This window comes from Aquila chrysaetos, chromosome 11 (assembly GCF_900496995.4).
Source record: "Aquila chrysaetos chrysaetos chromosome 11, bAquChr1.4, whole genome shotgun sequence".
NCBI lineage: Eukaryota > Metazoa > Chordata > Aves > Accipitriformes > Accipitridae > Aquila > Aquila chrysaetos.
Genome location: NC_044014.1, coordinates 18,276,519 through 18,295,924, shown reverse-complemented (window position 1 = coordinate 18,295,924; position 19,406 = coordinate 18,276,519). Strand labels below are relative to the sequence as shown.

The 19,406-nt window shown below is 34.8% G+C and overlaps 1 protein-coding gene across 6 annotated transcripts in view; it reads left to right on the top strand.

Moving 5' to 3' along the window:
- The window catches only part of CPEB3 (cytoplasmic polyadenylation element binding protein 3), a 99,889-nt gene that overhangs the window by 35,978 nt on the left and 44,505 nt on the right, over positions 1-19,406 (top strand). For all 6 annotated transcript variants that reach the window (XM_030031538.1, XM_030031535.2, XM_041127487.1 and 3 more), the window contains exon 4: positions 9,327-9,383. In XM_030031538.1, the coding sequence (XP_029887398.1) occupies positions 9,327-9,383 (57 nt within the window). The remainder of the gene's footprint in view (positions 1-9,326; positions 9,384-19,406) is intronic.

The following is a 19,406-nucleotide window of genomic DNA, read 5'->3' as shown; positions in this document are numbered from 1 at the left end:
CTTTGTCACTCAGTGCCACTCCGTTTTGGCCTTCCTGCCTTGTTACTTAGCTCTCTTCCAGCTTCCAGTCCAGTAACTGCTGAAGTCTTGTTTACTATTAGTTACCTCTGTCTCTGCCCAGCTGGTTTTTTTCCCATTGATATAGTTAATTCCCTGTCTTGCTTTCTTTTCCTCCTCCCTCTATCTACATACAGGGCTTACTTTGCTAACCTCCAGCCTTGGCTTGACCTAGTGTGCACTTTCCTCCTGTTTACACACTATGCAGCATGACTGGCAATATCCACAGAAGTGGCTGTTTCAGGACATGCTCATTCTCCCTTCCAAGCAGTGTTGTCTTCCTCTGTGTTAGACAAAGAAAAATGAGATGGCTTTCAAATGACTTTTTTAATTGTTCACCTTTTGGTAAACGAGCCTTGTTTTCTCAAACAATTTTAGCTAACAGTGCTTCTGTGCTTTCCTGTCAGTTGGCCTTATATTTACTATCCAAATTTTTAAACGGAAGGAGTGAAAAGATGAGTACCAAAAGCCTCTGATTTTGAAAACACAGAAAGATTTAATTCTAGAAAAGCTATACATGTCTTGGAGCCTCCAATGCATGTTACAAAGCCAGTGCAGCTATTTCAGGATCATTTCAGCCTGCTGCTGGCAACAAAGTCTTCAGCAAATGCACATTTTTAGAAGTACTGTCTGTATATGTATTCGTTAGTAAAATATTGCAGGTGGTTTATCTGAAGTTTGAAACTTTGCTTGGTGCATAGCCCTTCTTGGCATGTGTGGCCCCTCACATCCCAGCAGATACTTGAAACAAAAAATAATTATCTTGGATATAGAGCAAGGGTTGTAGATTAGAATGTGGGTGGGAGGGTTAACCATAGAAGATTTTGATGTGAAGACCAAATTGAAATGGTTCTGGGATGTTTTCCTCTCATTTTGGGGTATAAGTTCCTCATGCTCTGCATTGTTCAGTGGAGGTAGTGAAGAAGCTCAGGGGTGAGAAAGGAAGTCTATCCTCTTGTTTGTAGTAGTTGAAGCTTCATACCTTCTCTGAATCTGAAGTATGATCAGACTTTGTCCTGCAGGCCATGGAAATCGAGTGTATTTCAAGGTCACCAAAGCAGGTCACTTTTCTAAAGCATGATCCACTTGGCCTTGAGAGGGCATGTGATTAAGTGACTTTTTTGGGAGGTGTTGCTTTCAAGTGTGGAACAAGAGAAAGGCTGAAGGATTGTTAGGGTAGCAGAAACTAACTGATCCTCAGTCTTACAATATTGAATTACTTGTATTGAATGAGTGCTAACTCAGTCTGATTGGCAGGCTGGCTTGGTGCTCTTCAGCTAGGAGAGCTAGGGTCACTTAGTTCTTTTTAGGTGTTTCTTGCAGTAAAAGAGATTTGATACCAAGCTCTGAGGTTTCTGGACTTAGATAAATTACCAGCTTATGTATCTATGTTGCATTTTATCTTGAGCCCAGTCTTGGGAGAAGGTGTGCAGTATCAGCTCTTACTCTGTTTCTGTCTAAAACTGCTTTGTTTTTCTCAGCTTTTCTTGCCAGATGGGGTACCCTGCTGTAGGTTCCTGTATTTCTGTCCTTGTAGTCTGGGAACTGTGTAGCTTTGCAAATAGTTTGCCATTTTCATGCTTTGAGATCTAAAGAATGTAAACTCATTAGAAAGGAAGCCTCATTTTCTTTTCTCCCAAGACAGTTAGGTAGACTTCCTTACCTGCTTTCTCTGCCATCAAGACCAACTCCAACATTTTTCTTCTCTTTCAGTCAGTACTCATAAATCCTTTTCTCCTTTCAAAAAGGAGGAAAAAAGGGGAAAAAATTACAGTAAAGGAATTGTTAAGCTTCTTCTAGTTAAAGACGAATTACTGTGTATGGCCAAGGGAATCTGGTTGTTCCCTGTGTCAGTCATAACCAGGCCTATATGACAGAAGTGTGCAATATCTTCTAAGATGTTTTTCCTGAACTTATTTATTTCCGGAGTTGCTCATAAAATATATTATATGCTACAAAAACATGGGAGAGAGTTTTGCTTTAACAAGGAAAGAACATATTTGCAGTATTTTATAACCTGTTGGTATTTACCTACTGCTTCTACCTAATGCTGTAGGGCGAAACTGAATTATCAGAATAACTATGGGTAGATGCTACTTATTAATGACTAAAACATTTTTTTCCTACATCAAAGTGTCTCCTGTCGATGGTGTAATATGTCACTGTTGCAATATGTTTATCCGTGTCAAACTATTGCACTCCAACACAAACAGAGGCATTCTGATCTATAAAAAAATATTTTGATCAGTAGTAACTAGCAGCTGCCTTTGTTCTATTTTTAAATAATTAAATAAAATATTTCAGCTGTGTTAGATCATATGCTATGCACATGTGCTACTGACAGGTCATGAAACTGAATCAAAATATAAAATTGAGGAGAGAAATCATGTCACTGAAATATTTATTTTAAATTTACTGTTACAGTAGATAACTAATATTTGGGGTTTATTTTTGTAATGTGCAAATCCCCAACTAACAAAAATTCTGAGGTTTTTATGAAGTATCAGTGTGACACATCTTCAAGTATGAGTATTTGGAGACAACACATGTACAAGGAGAATTTCAAGAGTAGGCTTTATTAAAATTAATTTTGATGGGTATCATACATAAAAAGAAAGATACATAAAATATGTGCTGATTATGTCATATTTCAGTAGAATGTCCATGCTCCTTGACTATCTTAGCATTTGTTGTTCTGAGATTTGTTTGAGGCTTTGAATACAAATGTACAATAGTTCAGAAGTAGAAACAGCATCTGTGGGGAAACTTTTTATTTTGATTTTCAATACTTAATATAATGACACCCATTTATCTGCACAACAGAAAACTGAAGTTTGTAAAGACTGTATCAGGTCATATGAACACTAAGTAAAATTTAAGATTTCGTGTTTATCCTTAACTATATTGTTTATGAGGTTTGACAGCAGTGTTTCAAAGTTATATGCAACTTAGACAATATTGTAGTACATGTAGAATGGACCTTTACTTTTCCATCTTGATCTTCAGTTAACTTCAACGTATGCCACCAGATTTTGTTCAGCTCTAATTGTTCGTAAGCTTTTTGTAAACAATGCAGTAAGTTCGCCACATGACCTGAGAAAAGTGAAGGTGAATGGATCATATTTGTGTTTGCAGTCAGCAGCTGAACACAAAGGTCGTGCAAATAGAACAAATGTTGTCATCTCAGGCCTAGAAATGGTACCACCCAGTTTGAGCTTTTTGCAACACTTCCGTTAGAAAAAAGTGCACTGTAACAGCATTTCTCAAAATCTCAATGCTCATCAGACACATTTCTGTAAATGCACGCGAAAACCGGAGTGAGCAGACAGATGTGTTTGCACATCTATTTGTGTGTAAACTTGGGCCACTCAAGCTAATCCTGTTAAAAGAAACATACTCTGTTCCCTTTCCATTTGAAACTCTGCTTATTTAAGAAAATCCTCTTTAATATTTTTTTTCAGTACAGAATGAGACCATTAAATGGTTCATATTTATTAAATTAAAATAAGTTTTCTTCAATGATCCTGTAGTATGATCATACTTCCTAATTTGATGCTGGCATCCAGGATGTCCTTGTCTTTGACCTGCTGAATCTGTTTTGGGCGGGATTGGTGGGGGTTTTTGTTTGCTTTGTTTAGTTTAAGGAGTGGTGATATAGATATCAATTTTTCCTTTTATTTTCATTTTTTCATTGTACTATTGAAGACTGGCCTTGCGGAAACCTGAAGCTCTTTTTTCTTTTTTTTTCTTTCTCACTTCTCTACTGTTTTGAGGGTTTTGTATATTTTAGCATAGATTGCTAATGGAAAAGTCTGCTTTCATATTGGTTTATTTTATTCCCCCCCAAACTCACCAATAAGAATACCAATACTGCTCTTTTGAGTACAGTTCTAGGACTACACGTAGAATGGGTATATGTGTACATACATTTGTCTACCCTTTACAAGTAAAGCCAAATTTCTTTTTATGTTCATCAGGTCTTGCTTTTAAAGTACTAATATTTTGAAAATATAACCATTCTCAAGCTAACAATGTTAGCACTACTTAAATATATTTAAGACCTTTGTGTTTTATTGGAGCAATGTAATTTACTTATGAAGAGTACATTTCGTTGTAATGTATATGCTGCTATATTTTATAGGTTGCTTTCTCTACCAATGGCATGTATTTGTGTAGTCAGTGATAGGAAGAAGTTAGTATCAGCAAGCTTTATTACTGATATTCATAGCTGGTAATTATACATTTCTGTTCTCATTGCCACAATATGTATTTGCACAGTAAAAATATATACATGTAAACACAGTAATAGTTCTTCATATTTCCCTTCTGGTGAACAATAGTATTTTTGTTCTGCTGAGTATGTTAATGTGTAAAAGATATGTAAGTTGCAAGTACGTGTTTGAATTATGGGTGTGAACAAATGGCAGATAGACTTAAAAAAAAAAAAAAAAAGGACATGGGGGGATAAAAAAAAGAAAAAAAACAACAGACTTCTTCAGCGAGTTACGTTTTATTTTTATAATTCTTTATGCAGGCCTTTGCTTACACAGTTCTTGCTTTTGAAATTGTTTTGGGTACGTATGTTGAGTTAGGGTAGCATCAGTTTCAGGCGTCTGTTTTTGTGGGTAGAGGAGAGAGAATGGTCTGAGGTCTACTCAGGTAAAAATTATTAAAATTCTTATATATACACACACATGCTTCATGCTTTTTGTCCATTTGTGAATCATGGAGCAAAGACTCATGGTTGAGGTGGGGTGTGGGGTTGTGTGTGGGGGGTGGGTGTTAGGTTGTGCTGTAAACTAGACTTTCGAATACATGTGGGTCATATTTTTGAGAGAATAATGGTCTTGCTTTGATTTTTGCACTTTTCTGTGTCTAAACTTTGCTCTACCCCACTTGCTACCTATCCATCCAAAATAACTATTGTTGTTTTGTAATGCCTTTTGTTGACACCAACTTTGAAATCATTAGACAGAAGAGATAAGAATGATAAAGGAGGTATTATTACTAAGGAAGCATAGCAGACCTAGTCCTGTTGCCAGTTTCATTTGACCTTGCCACTGGAGTCTCTAGTCAAAACTTGTGATCGATATCAACAATGATATTAAGAACTATGTGAGAGGAAGTTCTCATTCCCAGTAAGTTCAGGACAGGTCAAAAACAGGCCAGCTTTGCTATTTTCTAGCAAATCTTATGCCAAATACTAATTGCTGAATTGGTATAAGTGGTCTATCTTGGTGAAAGCCATGAAGTGTAACAGTGCCAGAAGTTTTACTCAATATATAACCAACAAACATTGTTTCTTGGAATATTGATTGTAACATGAAAATGATGACAATAGGTAGGTAACTGTAATCCTAAAAATCCTTCACTGAGTGAGTGTTCATGTCCAGGAGCCGATTAGGATTTCAAATGTTCAAAAAACCATAGAGCACTTAGAAAGACAAAATGGATAAAAAGAGAAAATGAATTCAGAGATCTCTTAAAGCAAAAGCAGTAGTTACAGATCTGGAACTGGTTAATCACTGGTGTTTGTTTCAGACATGGGAAAATAATGGTAATACCAGCACATATATATAAAGATGAAATCAAAGATCAGTTTTACACTTAGTTGTAAACAGATTGTGCTCATAAGCTTGAATATCTGCTAAAAACAGTGGATTTTAAAGCTGAGATTAAGGGGACCACTATAGGCAAGCCTGGCACTAGACTGTCAAAAAACTGCAATAGTGGTAAAACTGTGCCTGATAGCCAGGTTTGTTATTTCTGGAACAACATTCTTTCTCAAAACTGTTCATGTAACTTGAAATTCTCTAGACAATTAAAAAAAATCAGATTATTTGTGAAAGATTTAATGAAGAGATTCATATGTGGGAAGGGTATACTTCCTTAAGTTATTGGAAAGATTTTAGAATTGTTTCAAGATCATGACTCTTTTCTACAATGAATGAGGTGAAGTTAAATTCCATTTAACATCTTATTTCCAATATAATACAGAAGAGAAGATGTGCATACTTGAGATGTGCTCTGAGAAGGAATCGGGCTCTCTGCCATGACAAGCATGACACTGGACATGCAGCAGAGCACTTAGGCAGTCCAGTCAGCAAAGTGTCTCCAAATGCTGTTAGGAAAGAGAATTTAAGGAATTTAATGACATAAGATATGCAAAAGTGCAGCCTGGGCTATACAAGAATCATTAAACCCTCTTTTATACTCTGTAAATGTTTAAAGACCAAGAAGTATACAACTGGATTACTTTTTTTTAAATTAGGAATTGAAAAGACTTATGTAAAAGAGTGATTATTGTTGCAGCCTAATTGCAGTAATATAAGTGTGTGTTATAAAAGCATATAACTGAAAATATACTCAGTAGATAGTTAATGAAACCAAGACAGACAAACTGAAAATGGCAGATGTATACCGAATACAAGTACTGGGGATGCTGTTACTGGAAGGGTTCCTATTTATGACTTCAGTACACTGCTGGAGTCCATAACTTCTGTGCTCTAACTTCTCTGTGTTTCTGCTTATTGTGCTTAAGATTCTTGAAAAGTAGAAATTTTATCCAGATATTTCATTTTAAAATTATAGTTAGAAATATGTGTGTATATAGACTTCATAAAGGTCCAGGTAGCATAAATGTGCTTTTCTTAAAATTGATTGTTTTCTGTTAGTAATTTCTGCATTTAACCCAAATATATCCTTGAAAGTACATATTCTTAATTACATTTCACAGTTTTACATTGCACCTTTAAATTAATAAATTTATAGTTTCCTTTTTGTGCTCTCTTCTTATTCCTTAGATAATTATGCAGTTTCGTAATCTGCATATGGCCTCTTTTTTTCAATTGAATAACTTTCTTCAAACAGCAAGATATTCAAATGTTGTAGCTAATATGAAAGGCTATATAATTATTGGTAACTGTCTTATGATTGGTCCATTACCAGTCTGTTTTGAATGCTTTTAATACAGGTGTGTTTTGAAAGTATTCCATTAATTTGTTTCTATAGAATTGCACTAGGGGACCTCTGAAGATGCACAGAATTATCCCACACTATTGCTTAGCTCAGTGTGAGAACATGTCCTTCTACTTGCGCTGCTCTGTATTTTTCTGCTCCTCTTAAAAGATAGCTGACAAGAACTGTTTAAAAATAGCAGGCCAAGGGCAGGTGACAAAATGTCACACAAGCAGCACCTGGTCCACTGATAGCCTGGAGGGAGGAAAAAAACAAGCCCAGATGTCACAGATACGATTCTATTTCTGAAGCTGGTCAAACAGCAGAATTTCAGCTTCAGCAAAGGAAAAAAGAAGGGCCATCCAAGCATTATGGGTTCAAATTTTACTCTAGTTTTTCCATAGCAGTTCCCTTTTTTCTATTATAAGTATTAGTTTGCAAGTATAGATTATTATATACACCTTTTCTCTTTACAAGTAATACCTGTAACCTCAGGCCCATTAATACGCTGTTAAGGAAAAGGGAATTAATGTCGATCTGGCAAGATTTCTGAAATATTTTAGCACAAGCTTGTACCAACTGAAATAGTAGCAGCTTTAATGTTTCTGCAGTGCCAGATTAATGTGAAAATATGTATAGGAGAATTATGTCTGTAATTACGGAATCTGGAGTAGTTAATGAAGGTCTCTCTAAGAAGCTTTGCTCGAGGAGTTAGAAAGTAAAAATGGAAATTTTATTTACCTTCCTTCTGCCCCTGCTTCTTTCTGGAGGTGCTGTTTGCTTCGTAGTCTTATTATGGCAACACTTTTTTCTAAAAGAATGAGAAAATTATAATTTGAAGAAAATATATATTTGCTTTTCTTAAACTGCTTGTGACAGTTTCAGAAGTGTACTGAAACTTCATGTTGCATCTGTTCAGAAAGAATATTAATTACGGCACAGCAGTTGCTGTGACTGGAAATAGAAGGCTTTAACTTATTGATAGGAACTAAAAATGCTGGAGAAGATGGGCTTTAGTTCTGCTTTGTCACATCTTATTTGTTAAAACTTGATTTTGCAGAAGTACAGGAACTTAATGGCTATATTGGTTCTTCAGTATAGTGAGTGGGTCTTGAGCTCCCATATTTGAATGCCAACGTAGTGAAGAAATGTAAACTGCCTGCTTCCTTAGCTCCCAAACTTAACCACAAATCTAGAGATACGGAGAGCATATGAAATGGATTATAACACTTGTCAGTAACTGAAGTTACTTACATTACTTAATTGAAATAAATTTTTATGTGGCTATAATGATCCTTTTATATCTTTTTCCAAACAAGGACTAATATCAATTCCAGCTTTCAAATTGTTTTGGGGGGTTTCATTAAGAAAGTCCTGTTACAAAGTTTCTTCAGGGTAACTTTTTAATATTTCAGCTGAGTTAAATAGTATCTAAATCTAAAACTAATCTGAACAGTGGTGGAGTTGGCTCATTTTTTGCTTTGATGGTAAAGGTAGATTTCTGTGGAGTAAGCCTCCTTTGAAACTAAGTAACCTTGTGTGAATTTGTTCCCACTTCCAGTTCCTGAAGTCATCAGAGATCTTCTTAAGCCAACCCTTCAACTGTTAAATCTCACCTAAGAAAATTGGTACTATTTTGCATGTCTCTAGCTTCCTGGAAACTGGCACCAGCAGAGTTCATTTGAATTTCATGGTGAACCTTCTGTATATAATGGTCCCATATTATGGGTTAAGAATAAATATTTTTCAAAGTATATACGAATGTATTCCATGAGAACAACGCTCCCTCCAACCCATTATCTTATCTCAAATATTAAGCGATAGCAGATTCTTAGGGAAGAATACAAAAACAGGGTAAGCACTCTGTCTCCAACGATCTGTTAACTCAAGAGCTTCTGATGTCACAGGTAGTATGGAAAATAGTGTTTTATTTTTACCAATTAAGTGGAGTTTTTGTAATGCTGTACTTGTTATTTGAAGCCTACTATAAATGGCATGCCTGCAGCAAGGCTGAACTTTGAGGCCTTATTTTGAAAGGGTAAATGTAATACTTTCCTAGTACAAAGCAAAGGGATATATTTTAAAATAATTATTTTATCATTTATTTTGTGATTTTTCAGTATTTTAGGTACATAACACTAAAGGTACTACGGTGTTAAATATTGTAAATTTGTATTCTTGGGAAGTTGTCTTCAGTGGATAGAAGATTTGGCTACCCTGACTGTTCATCCCCTTGAGCAATTTTTCATATTAATGAATTTAATTAAGTTTTGAAATAAAAACATTAAAAATAGCTTTTATTTACATTGCAGGGCGTATGGGGATTAACTTCCATCATCCAGGAACAGACAATATTATGGCTCTCAATAGTAAGTAGTTAATATCTAGTGGCTAATATTGTCATGTTGAATATTATTTCCTACCTTTATCGTGTACATAGCTGTACAGTCAGACATAAATATGTGTAGTAATAATATTTGCATAGAAGTTTATGTGCACTCTCTTAAAATGATTTTCATAAATCAATCATCTCTGATTTCATTGGCAGAATTGGTGACTGTTTATATTGGCTTTAGAATAGCTTTATGTGTTCCACTGGAAGTTTCATAATGCCTGCTATAGATAATATTGCAAAACAATCTCTGTTGTTTCTTCTTTTGTGGGTGTGTATGTGTGTTAAATCTATAACTTTAATTTCTGGTATCTCTCGTGACATATTTCTTCTTATTGGATGAGTTGTTACAAGTTTTGCATATAATTACCTTGACTGACGGAGTTTACTTTGTTGGTTTCCCCAAAACAATATGTAGACAAGACTGGAGAGAATGTTTAGACATCTAAATAATGAGGGAAAAGTGTGGGGCTGAACTTCACTGAAAGATTATTGCTTTTGTTTGTGTTGGAAAATAAAAATAAATTTAAAAATTCCAGCCATGAACACATGCATTCAAAAAACCTGCCAAAATGGATCTGGAAGCTCTAGAGACAGCCTCGTATCATGTAGTGGGCGTGTGTGTGGGATGGGATGTTAGGCACCAGCAGCATAATGTAGAACTGAACTATGGAAATCAAAGCATAGTTTTTGTCCATCTAATCCTAAGAAATGCTAACTATTTTGAAATGTCTGTTTTTGCTTACAATGTATGTATTAGAGGTGTTAGGATTAATTTACTAACTTCTCTAAAATATTTTGCCTTTGCACTGTCTATATAAGTTATACTGTGTATAGTTGAAAACTGCAGGGTTTTGTGTAGTACCAAACAGAATTAAAAAATATTTTATAAATGTGAAGAACTGAAAATTTGTAATAGACAAGATGCAAGGGTTTTAATGTTTGGCTTTAGATGCCAGCTTTTGGAACCTCTAAGACTTTGCTTGTGCTCTTTTTCTTAGTTTTACACTGTTAATGATGAGGTGATATTTTCCAGAGTTTCTGTTGTCATAGTTAGCATATGTGCCCCATTTTCTTATGGGGACATGAAATTATGGGAAATCAAGTAATTAACTGGGAGAAATGCTCCATTTAATTAAAGACTTAATTAAAAAAGGGAGCTGTTCATGTGGGTGTCCATGTGTGTAAATAAGTTCTACACAGGACAGTCTGCTGCTTTTTGACATGAATTCTGGTCTCAGAATGTAGTTGTTCTAACATGGGCATTTCAATAAGCTGATCACAATAGCAAGATAATTGTGAAGGTGGGAGATTATGATTGAATTTTTAGTTATTTTTAAAAATTGACAGTTACAATGGAATATATAGCAGTATTTGTTACAAAGTCTTGTAGAGATTTTTAAAAGACAGGAATGAAAAATTCATACAAAAAGCTATACTATATACTGTACTATATCAAACCAGGGCTGTTCCATTTTGGGACAACTCACTTTTATCCTAAATGGATGAATGTATTCTATTCTGATTTCTGTCATTGCTAGATAAACTTTTTTTTTTTAAGTTGCCTCTTTAATCGATATAATATTTAAGAAAATATTTCTTCCTGTCTAATTCTTTTGAAATTTTTACAGCAGCTATATAATCTAATTGTTTATAAAAAATAATGATCCTTGGCCGCTATAGTCCTGGTGTACTGCTAAAATATTAGTATAGCTAACTGAGGGACCTAAACAAAATATATTTATGCATTTCCAGTATTTAAAATATCATGGGTTTATTGAAATATTAGCTGTTTACAGACTTAAATAAACCTGGAATCACAAATATGCAATTCTTGCAAAATAGTAGTGATTGTTCTTTTGAATGAAATCCAGTGCAAATCAAAAGTCTGGATATGTTCCCATATGTTTTCCCTCTCCTGCATCTCTTCTCCCTCCCATTCTTTGCTAGGCAAGGTCACACCATTTTTGGCCATTACTAAGAGCCCAGAAGCTAGAATTATTGTACTGTGAGACCTGTTGGGTTTTGTTCTCAAATCTTTGAAGAGTTGAGAATAAAAACAAGTATTCAAGAACATAAGATTAAAAATTACTTTTTGTGATTTAAATCCTCTTTTTTATGCAGCTAAAACTGAGAAATTTAGAACTATGTAATTCCCATGTGATCAATTACCTTTGTTATGAGGAATTATACTAAGGAAAGTTAGTCCAAGAAGAAATAGTCTTTCCTGTGCTGGAATGGTTGTGGTTTGGGTTTAAAAAAATAGAATAAGTAAAATAAAATAAAAATTCCCCGAAGATATTTCATCCCAGTAATTTTTGGAACAATTTGGAGAACTTGTATAACTTGTTTAAATCGTAATACCCACAATATCTATATATAATTTCTGTGAAACCAAACACTGTCTGCTGAATCTGCAAATCTAACCTTCACATTCTATTTATAGTCATTGCTACATAAGCATTTTTCTCTTTTCCTGTGAAGACACAGTAATAATCTTTAAGATTTATTACTCAAAGCTCAATTTCTCACTAACAGTGTATGCAATCTTTTGAAGCTGGAAGACAACATAGGCTAATGTCATCAGCAATGCAGAACTTTACTTCATGTGTTGCAGGGGAAGGGGAAGTTTTCTGAGGGTTGTTCATTTCTTTAGCTCTTTCTCATCCTTTATGGCAACACTTTCAACTGTACTTCAGCTGGTATTCTTATTTACTGATTACGGCCTTTTGAAACTAGGGATTTTCCTGACTGACTGTCTTGAGTTACTGTCTGTAACTGTTGAAGGGGATTGTTTAGTTTGAGGGAAGGTGTTGCTTGCTTAGTTGGCAGGGCTTAGTGTAGAGCACACTACCACCATTTTGTTCATCATTGTGCAAAGCAGTAAATCATTATCATCTCAAAGCACTCAGTTCTGAAATAATAAAATTAGTGACATAGAAGAGATTACTTTTAAATGCATAATTATGATGAAACTTTTCTTGTCATTAATGGCATTATGGTTGTGTACATACACAAACTGTTGCACATGTGTATAAGCAAGTTTAGTTGCACATGTGTATAAGCATGTTTATATTGTAGAGGTGCTTGAAGTTATCTATCAGAATTAGGCTTCTATTGAACAATGCAATGTTCAAATATTCAGAGATATCAGAGCATTTAAACAAAAGGAAGATGCAAATATTTAGATTTGAAACCTTTAGCGAAGGGGAGAAGCTGTAGCTTCTCTCTATACTAGCTGTAATTGAAATTTCTCTAATTGAAATAGTGTTTTTATTCAAGTAGTGACATCGGTTTGTTAACTTTTTAATAGTGTCATTCATACTGAGCTAAACAGTAGGGGAATTTTTATAAACTTTCATCTACAGCACCTTATTAAATACAATTGATAATGTAATTTCTAGGGGAAATGTGGCATAAATTGAACTATTGATTTTATTTATGTAAATTCATATATGAACTTAAAGAGAAACCATCTATTGACAATACTTTTAGTAGATGTTTGCAATACTAATTAAAAGTTATGTTTACAATACGAAGCAAACCACGAAAATAAATTAATTTGCTTTGCCAAAATTAACTCAAAGGTGTCCTCCATCCCCTTCTCTTGCTTGTATTCACTCCCATTTGCAGTCATACATTTCTGCAGCCGTTGCTTCTCTTTGGGGGACACTGGCTGTTCTCTTGAGTTAATATGTGCTCCTTTTTAATTAGCTATATAAACAGGACTGAATGATCAGCGTGAATACGCAGTCACCTACGTGCTAGGTAGTGAGCTATCTTTAATGCTTCTTGTGAACTCCAGAAAGCCAACAATAAGCTTTAGTGGGAGAGAAGTATAGCAGGTGAAAAAGGGAGACAGGGAATAAATGAGGGTGTGTGATCTTTCTAAGGAAGCACTGAACTGAATTGCTGGGATCCCAAATGAACTTCTGTAAAATGAATTTAGGCTAAAGGTAGTTAAACCAACAAATGAGAAAAACCCCTTTGTGAAATGCTAGAGTTCTGGTTTTCCTAAAGCTCCTCTGTACAGTGACTTTGCACTGCATTTGGGCTTCAAATGTTCCATCTGCTTCCAATGTTCATTCTTGTCTCATGAAAATGTGTCATCTGTGAGGTCTGGTACTATTTGCTCTGTATCTGACTGTCTTTTATTCTTTTCTTTAGTGTCATTTAGTTCTGTTTGTTCTGAGTAAAATAATTTGCAAAATACATTAAGGCAAGGGTTTGGGGCACCTCTTTAGATGTTTGTGTGGAGATTTTGGTTTTGTTTAAATAATATAGATAATTATGTGGGGAAGTCATCATGCCATGACGGAAAGTGTAAAGGCAGCAAAACAATTCCATTTTTTATTTTCATGCTTCTATTGGTTTTAAAATTGCCTTGTCTCCTTAAGAGCTGTTGTACTTGGCTCTTCCTATATTCTGATGTATTGTTTCAAACACATAGAGTGTTTAGATATGACAAAGTAGCTGAAATAGCATTTTATATTTAAATCATTTGCCAATGTTCTTGGTATACCTTGAAATGAATTGCTCTGAATAGAAGGTTTATTGAACTATTTTTGTCTTGCAAAATCTTGCGTTGGCAGTTTAATTGCTAATAAAAGCTTGGGTGTTTTTGTAGTGATAATATTCTCGGAAAATGTGCGGCTAAATTTTGAGAGGCATCAATCTCTTCTAATAGTTTGGTACCTGCCTATAAGAATTTGCTGAGCTCTTTAGCCCAATTGCCAAGTCAGGTTACTAATGTGTTACTAGCTTATTAACATATGAGGAATAATAGAAAGGAATAAAAGATACTGAGAGAGCTAATAAGGTTTGTAAAACTAGACCTGATTTAGTTGTGAAGAGATCAGAGTTTATTTAACTGGAAGGAAAAAATGGTGTGAAGTGTGACATAGCAAAGGCAGCAGGGTTCATAAGAATCCCAGAGTGTGTGAACTGCCGCTTTATGCATAAGCTTGTTAAGTTTTTCAGAACCAGCTGTACAAACAGTTAGTATTGATGCTTCCTTGGGGGCTGTGAGGTGGGCTAGCTGGTATCTCAAAGTTCCTTCTATACCTGTTTTAATTTAAAAAAAAAAGGGGGGGGTAAAGGTGGGGGAGCAATAAAATATGCTTTTTCTTCTTTCTTCCCTTCAGTTTTTTATATTAACATCTGCACTTTGAGATCTGATTTGGCTGTTACTGAAGGCAGTATCTCTTATCAGTGACTGCTAAAGTCTTTTTCTGTCAGAGGAAGATTTCTTAAACTGTATTCCTTTTAATCTAACTTTGTAGCTCTTTACTACCTTCTTGTTTGTTTGGGTTTTTTTACCACTTTTCCTGCCTCATAACCTCACCAATGTGCTTTCCTTTCATCTATGTGATCCTCTCTATTATGGGTGAGTGCCATCTGTTTCTGCAGAATTTTAAGAACAGGATTTGCCAGGCTGTTCCGCAAGCATTATGTATGATGCTAGAAGAGACGAGACGGCAGTCCAGAATTAGGTTTGGTAGATTGGAAGGAATATGAAGGAAGTTCCTATCAGCCTGGCTGTTAGAAATGTGAGTTTTATCATTAATCTGTTTTTTAAACTAAAACAAAGAAATTAAAATAGATAAGCCTTCCCTCCTGCACAGATGCTTGGCTGCTCAGTATGCCTAAGGAAGGAAGACCTAAGCTGTTTAAGCAATAGCTTTGAGTATCAAATGCAGTTCACATGTTTGATCAAGCATTTGAGGTCCAATGTGTGGGCCTTAACTGCATACAGCTTGCATGTAGATTGTATTTTTCCAATGATGGGATTCATGTGTATATGTGTGTCACCGTATGTTATCAGGGAGATTGTTGTAATGCTCGCATTGCTAGCATTGGAAAAAAGTGAACCAGAACGGACTGTTGAGGCTAATATCACCAAATTATCACAGCACCCATCTGCACATCCAGCCCATCTATCAGTGGAAATTGAGGACCACGTTTTGAACCACTCTTAGATGAGCAATAATTCATCCTAATCCCAAATTATTTGGATTATGTTTTCTTCCCAAAGACGTCTTTAAAAAGACTGGAGGATAGAAGTCTTGTTCTTTGTGAACAGCTTTTCTAGCCATAGAAAAAGGGGAAAAAACAGCATTATTTTCTTAAACAAGCTATTTTGTTGCATTGCTCATCATGAAAAATAACCTCTCAAATCTCAACTGCTGAAACATGCTGAAGTAAAAATAATTGCAAATGCTATCCCTGAAAAAGTGGGGTGAGTGTTCTGCAAATAACAGATTAATATATAGAAAACTTTCTTTGGAAGCAAATAGATTTCTGTGCATATAAAGCTCAGTACAAACATACTGTGGCAAGGAACCTAAAAGTTAATACAGTGAACCAAGTTTAATTCTTTGTTCTCCTGAATGTAATTCTTATTTTCCCCATACTTTTATGCACATGACTTACTGAGTTTTATCATGTCATGTTCATTTATCAGCTTCCTTCTTATCTAGATAAAATCCAGAAATTTTTATTCAAGATATAGTATTTTTATATGCAGCAAATTCATGCTGGTTCAAGCACTGGCCTCATCTTTGTATGCAAACTGTTCTTGTCAATCTTGACAAGTTTTAGTTTTCCTGTTTTAGTTAGCAAAAATGTCGAATTTATTCTAAATTACGTTTACATGCATATAATTTATGTTGATTGCTACAAATTAGGTTACCCAAACTGCTTTTGCTTTAGCTACTGCCTTTCATATACCTCCAACTGTATGAAAATGCACTTTTTAAATAAAACATTCCATACCTAGCTCTTATTCAGTGATTCCTGCCCCCCCCCCCCCTTTTGACAGTTTGTTAGATAACCTTGACCATTCAGACAGAGTAGCATGGATTGAGAGAGTGATCAAAGAGAAAACTTCTGATTTGCCTTGCTGGAATTGCAATTATGATTTTTTCCACATGGGTAATTTGAGACAGGTTGGTGAATGGTAGATACTTTTAAAATCATAAAGATGTAAATAAAATTTATTTATGTACATTATAGCAAATTATTTGATTGAAATGAACAATGTCAAGAATGTTTCCTAAAGGAATTTTGAATATGTGGTCTAAAGTTTAAAAGAAGTCTAGTACTTTACAAAGATAAAATATTCATGTGTCTCATCTCAGAATTTTATTATGACCCAAAGGAAATCTTCAAATCAGTTGATAGAAATTCTGACTATGTTGCGGGCACTTCTTGCATCTGTGTTTCTTCTTAAATGCACACAAATACTTGATCTCAATCTGTGTATTTTAATGACATAAAAATAGTTTTCTCTATTAGAATAAATTATTCTGTTCATTTGCTTTTTGTTACTGCAGCAAAATAAGTTCTTCAGTGAGTTCAAGGTGTGTGCTACAGAGATATTGTTATAGCAAAGATACATTGCATAATTATACTTGATTCTTTCACCTTCTCTCAGTTCATTAATTCATTTTCACTGGCATTGTAATTCAGTTGTAAACTTGCAGATCTCTAACAACTTCAGAGACCTACTATTCAAAAGAAAAAGCTTGACATATTTTCCTTTCTAATCTTAGAAAATTGTTGGACAACTCATAGTGTCCTAAAGCAAGTATTGTTCTGCACTGCTGACTGCTTCAAGATTACAAATGAGTTTTCCAAATTAGAAATAAGATTCTGGTACCTTATAAATCAAGGAGGTTCCCAGTCTTGTCAAATAAACTTTCCTTTAGCCCTTCTAGCTCCAAAATTTCAAATCTGGAAATGTTGACTTTTTTTTTTTTTTTTCAGAGAGATAATGCTATTTTAAGTCAGTTTAAGAAGAGTCTTTAAGATTTCCTTGAAATGTGTATCTTTGATATTGTGGACACATTATTGCATGAACAAGATAAGTACCAACAGTGAAGAAATAATGTTTTTAAAAATCTCAAAATATTTTCTAATAAGTTGTCCATAAAATGTGATAATACAAATAAATGGTGTCACTTATTTAAGTATTTGTAATTATCTGATCAGACCAATTTTTAGTTATGATATGGAAAGAGTGTAGATCTAGTTCTTTTGAGTTAATGTTTTATGGATTCACAAATTTATTATTTCCTTGAAATGCTATTTGATCCATATATAATGTGTGGATCCAATCCCATATTATAATAAAACAATGAAAAAAAAAATCAGAAAAGAAGTCTCACCGAGATCAGATGTCAGTAATTTGTAAGTCACTGTCATATTTGGCACATAAGATCTCATGGCTTAGACATTTTAGTTCATCTAAAATAAAGAAAATTGTTTAAGGGGTATGCCTAACCAGTAAAGATTATTTTCATGGTCCAACATAATTTAATAACATTATAATGAATGTGTTTTCAGTTTCTTAATTTTATAGAGTTCTTCCAGTAAGGACCATCATGCAGTTTTCAGGCTCTAGCACAAATTAATCCTGTCCATACCTCTGCTGAAATCTGTGAAGAGGATATTTCACAGCTTGTCAGTTTTATGTTGCTGTTAGAATCTGATTTAAAAGACAAGCCAACAAATTAATTTGGCAATATTATCTCCCATGTGAACATACTGGAAGTATATCAGCTTGTCTATAGACTTAAGTCATCAGATTTTTAATAAGGTTTGATGCATCTGAAAATGTTCTCCAGAAAGCTCTCCCTCGCTAGTTATTAATCAAGCCATAATGAAGCTGCTGAAAGCTTTTGACCTGCTTGATGTAGGTGAACAATACTCAAGTTTCTATACAGAACATTTTCTTGATGGTAGTGATAGTAACATGTTGAATAAATATTAGCTTGTGATTGATTGGCTTCATAAAAAAATGTGTTTTAAGAAGGTGGTTGTGTTTCAGTCAAGCTTGTTAATTGTTCTACCAACTTTGTCCCTTGTGTAGCTAGCTGTCTTCCCAGGGGAACTTTTCCCCACAGTTTCTGATCCATAAAAATTGAACCCTTAACTAGACATTAGGCTGTTAGAGTGGATGCTCATTGTTTCACATGACTAACATCTGTTGTCTCCGGGAGATGAAGTAAGGTAGGTTTTGTTTTTGCAAGTGTTTCTTAACTTCAAAGGCTTGGTTCACAGGGATATTGAACTATAAGTTATCATTACGTCTTCTTGTATTGGTGTATTGTGTCAGCATTTAATTGAATCATGTCAGATGATACACATCTAGGTTGAGCTTTTGTGTAGTCACCACTGATACTTGTTTTTCCCAAGTGCCACCGATTTTTATTTTCTGTTGTCTTGTAATGGAAGTGTATTGTCAACAGTGCATACTACAAGCCTTGTGAGTATAGCCAGCCCAGTTACAGGTGTGATTTGAGACCAGAATAGTAAACCAGTACAAGCCCTAAAGCATGCATAGATTTTTGTGGAAAAGTGTTCTCATGACCTTCGTATGGAATAATCCTATTCCATAGGAGTAAATTAAACCAATGACAGCACGTAACTTTGGGGTTTTAAACTTTTTGTCTTTGCAGCCTTGAGTAAAGCTAATGAGGCTGATAATGAACATCAGTTCACTGCTCTATTTCAGTTTTCTCTATCCCCTTTGGGAGCTTTTTTTTTTTGAGTTTGCTATGCTTTTTCCTTATTTTGTATTATCAAAAATGGTTAACTACTAGAATACAATTTTCTCTGGATCTTATAATTGTTCGTTCTTATAGTCTGTCTCTACTGTGACTGTACTGAGTTACCAAGAGATTAAAGAAGCTGAAATGCTTCGGTTTGGGGAGGAGAGAAGGCTGAAGGTGAATATGATGAAGCCTTAGAAAAATCACAGGGGAATGCAACATGTTCCATAGAGCTAGAACTAATGGAGCAATTGGTGAAACTTCTGGTAGGTCCATTTAAAACCCACAAAAGGAAGTACTTCTGTAGGTTAGGAACTTGCTGCCACAGGAATTTGTGGAAGAAGATAGTATCAGCAGGTTCAAAAAAGCATTAGACAAATTTTTAACAAAAGGCCTTTAAGCAGGTGTTAGAAGTAGGTGAGAGTGTGCCTCCTAACGTTTCATTC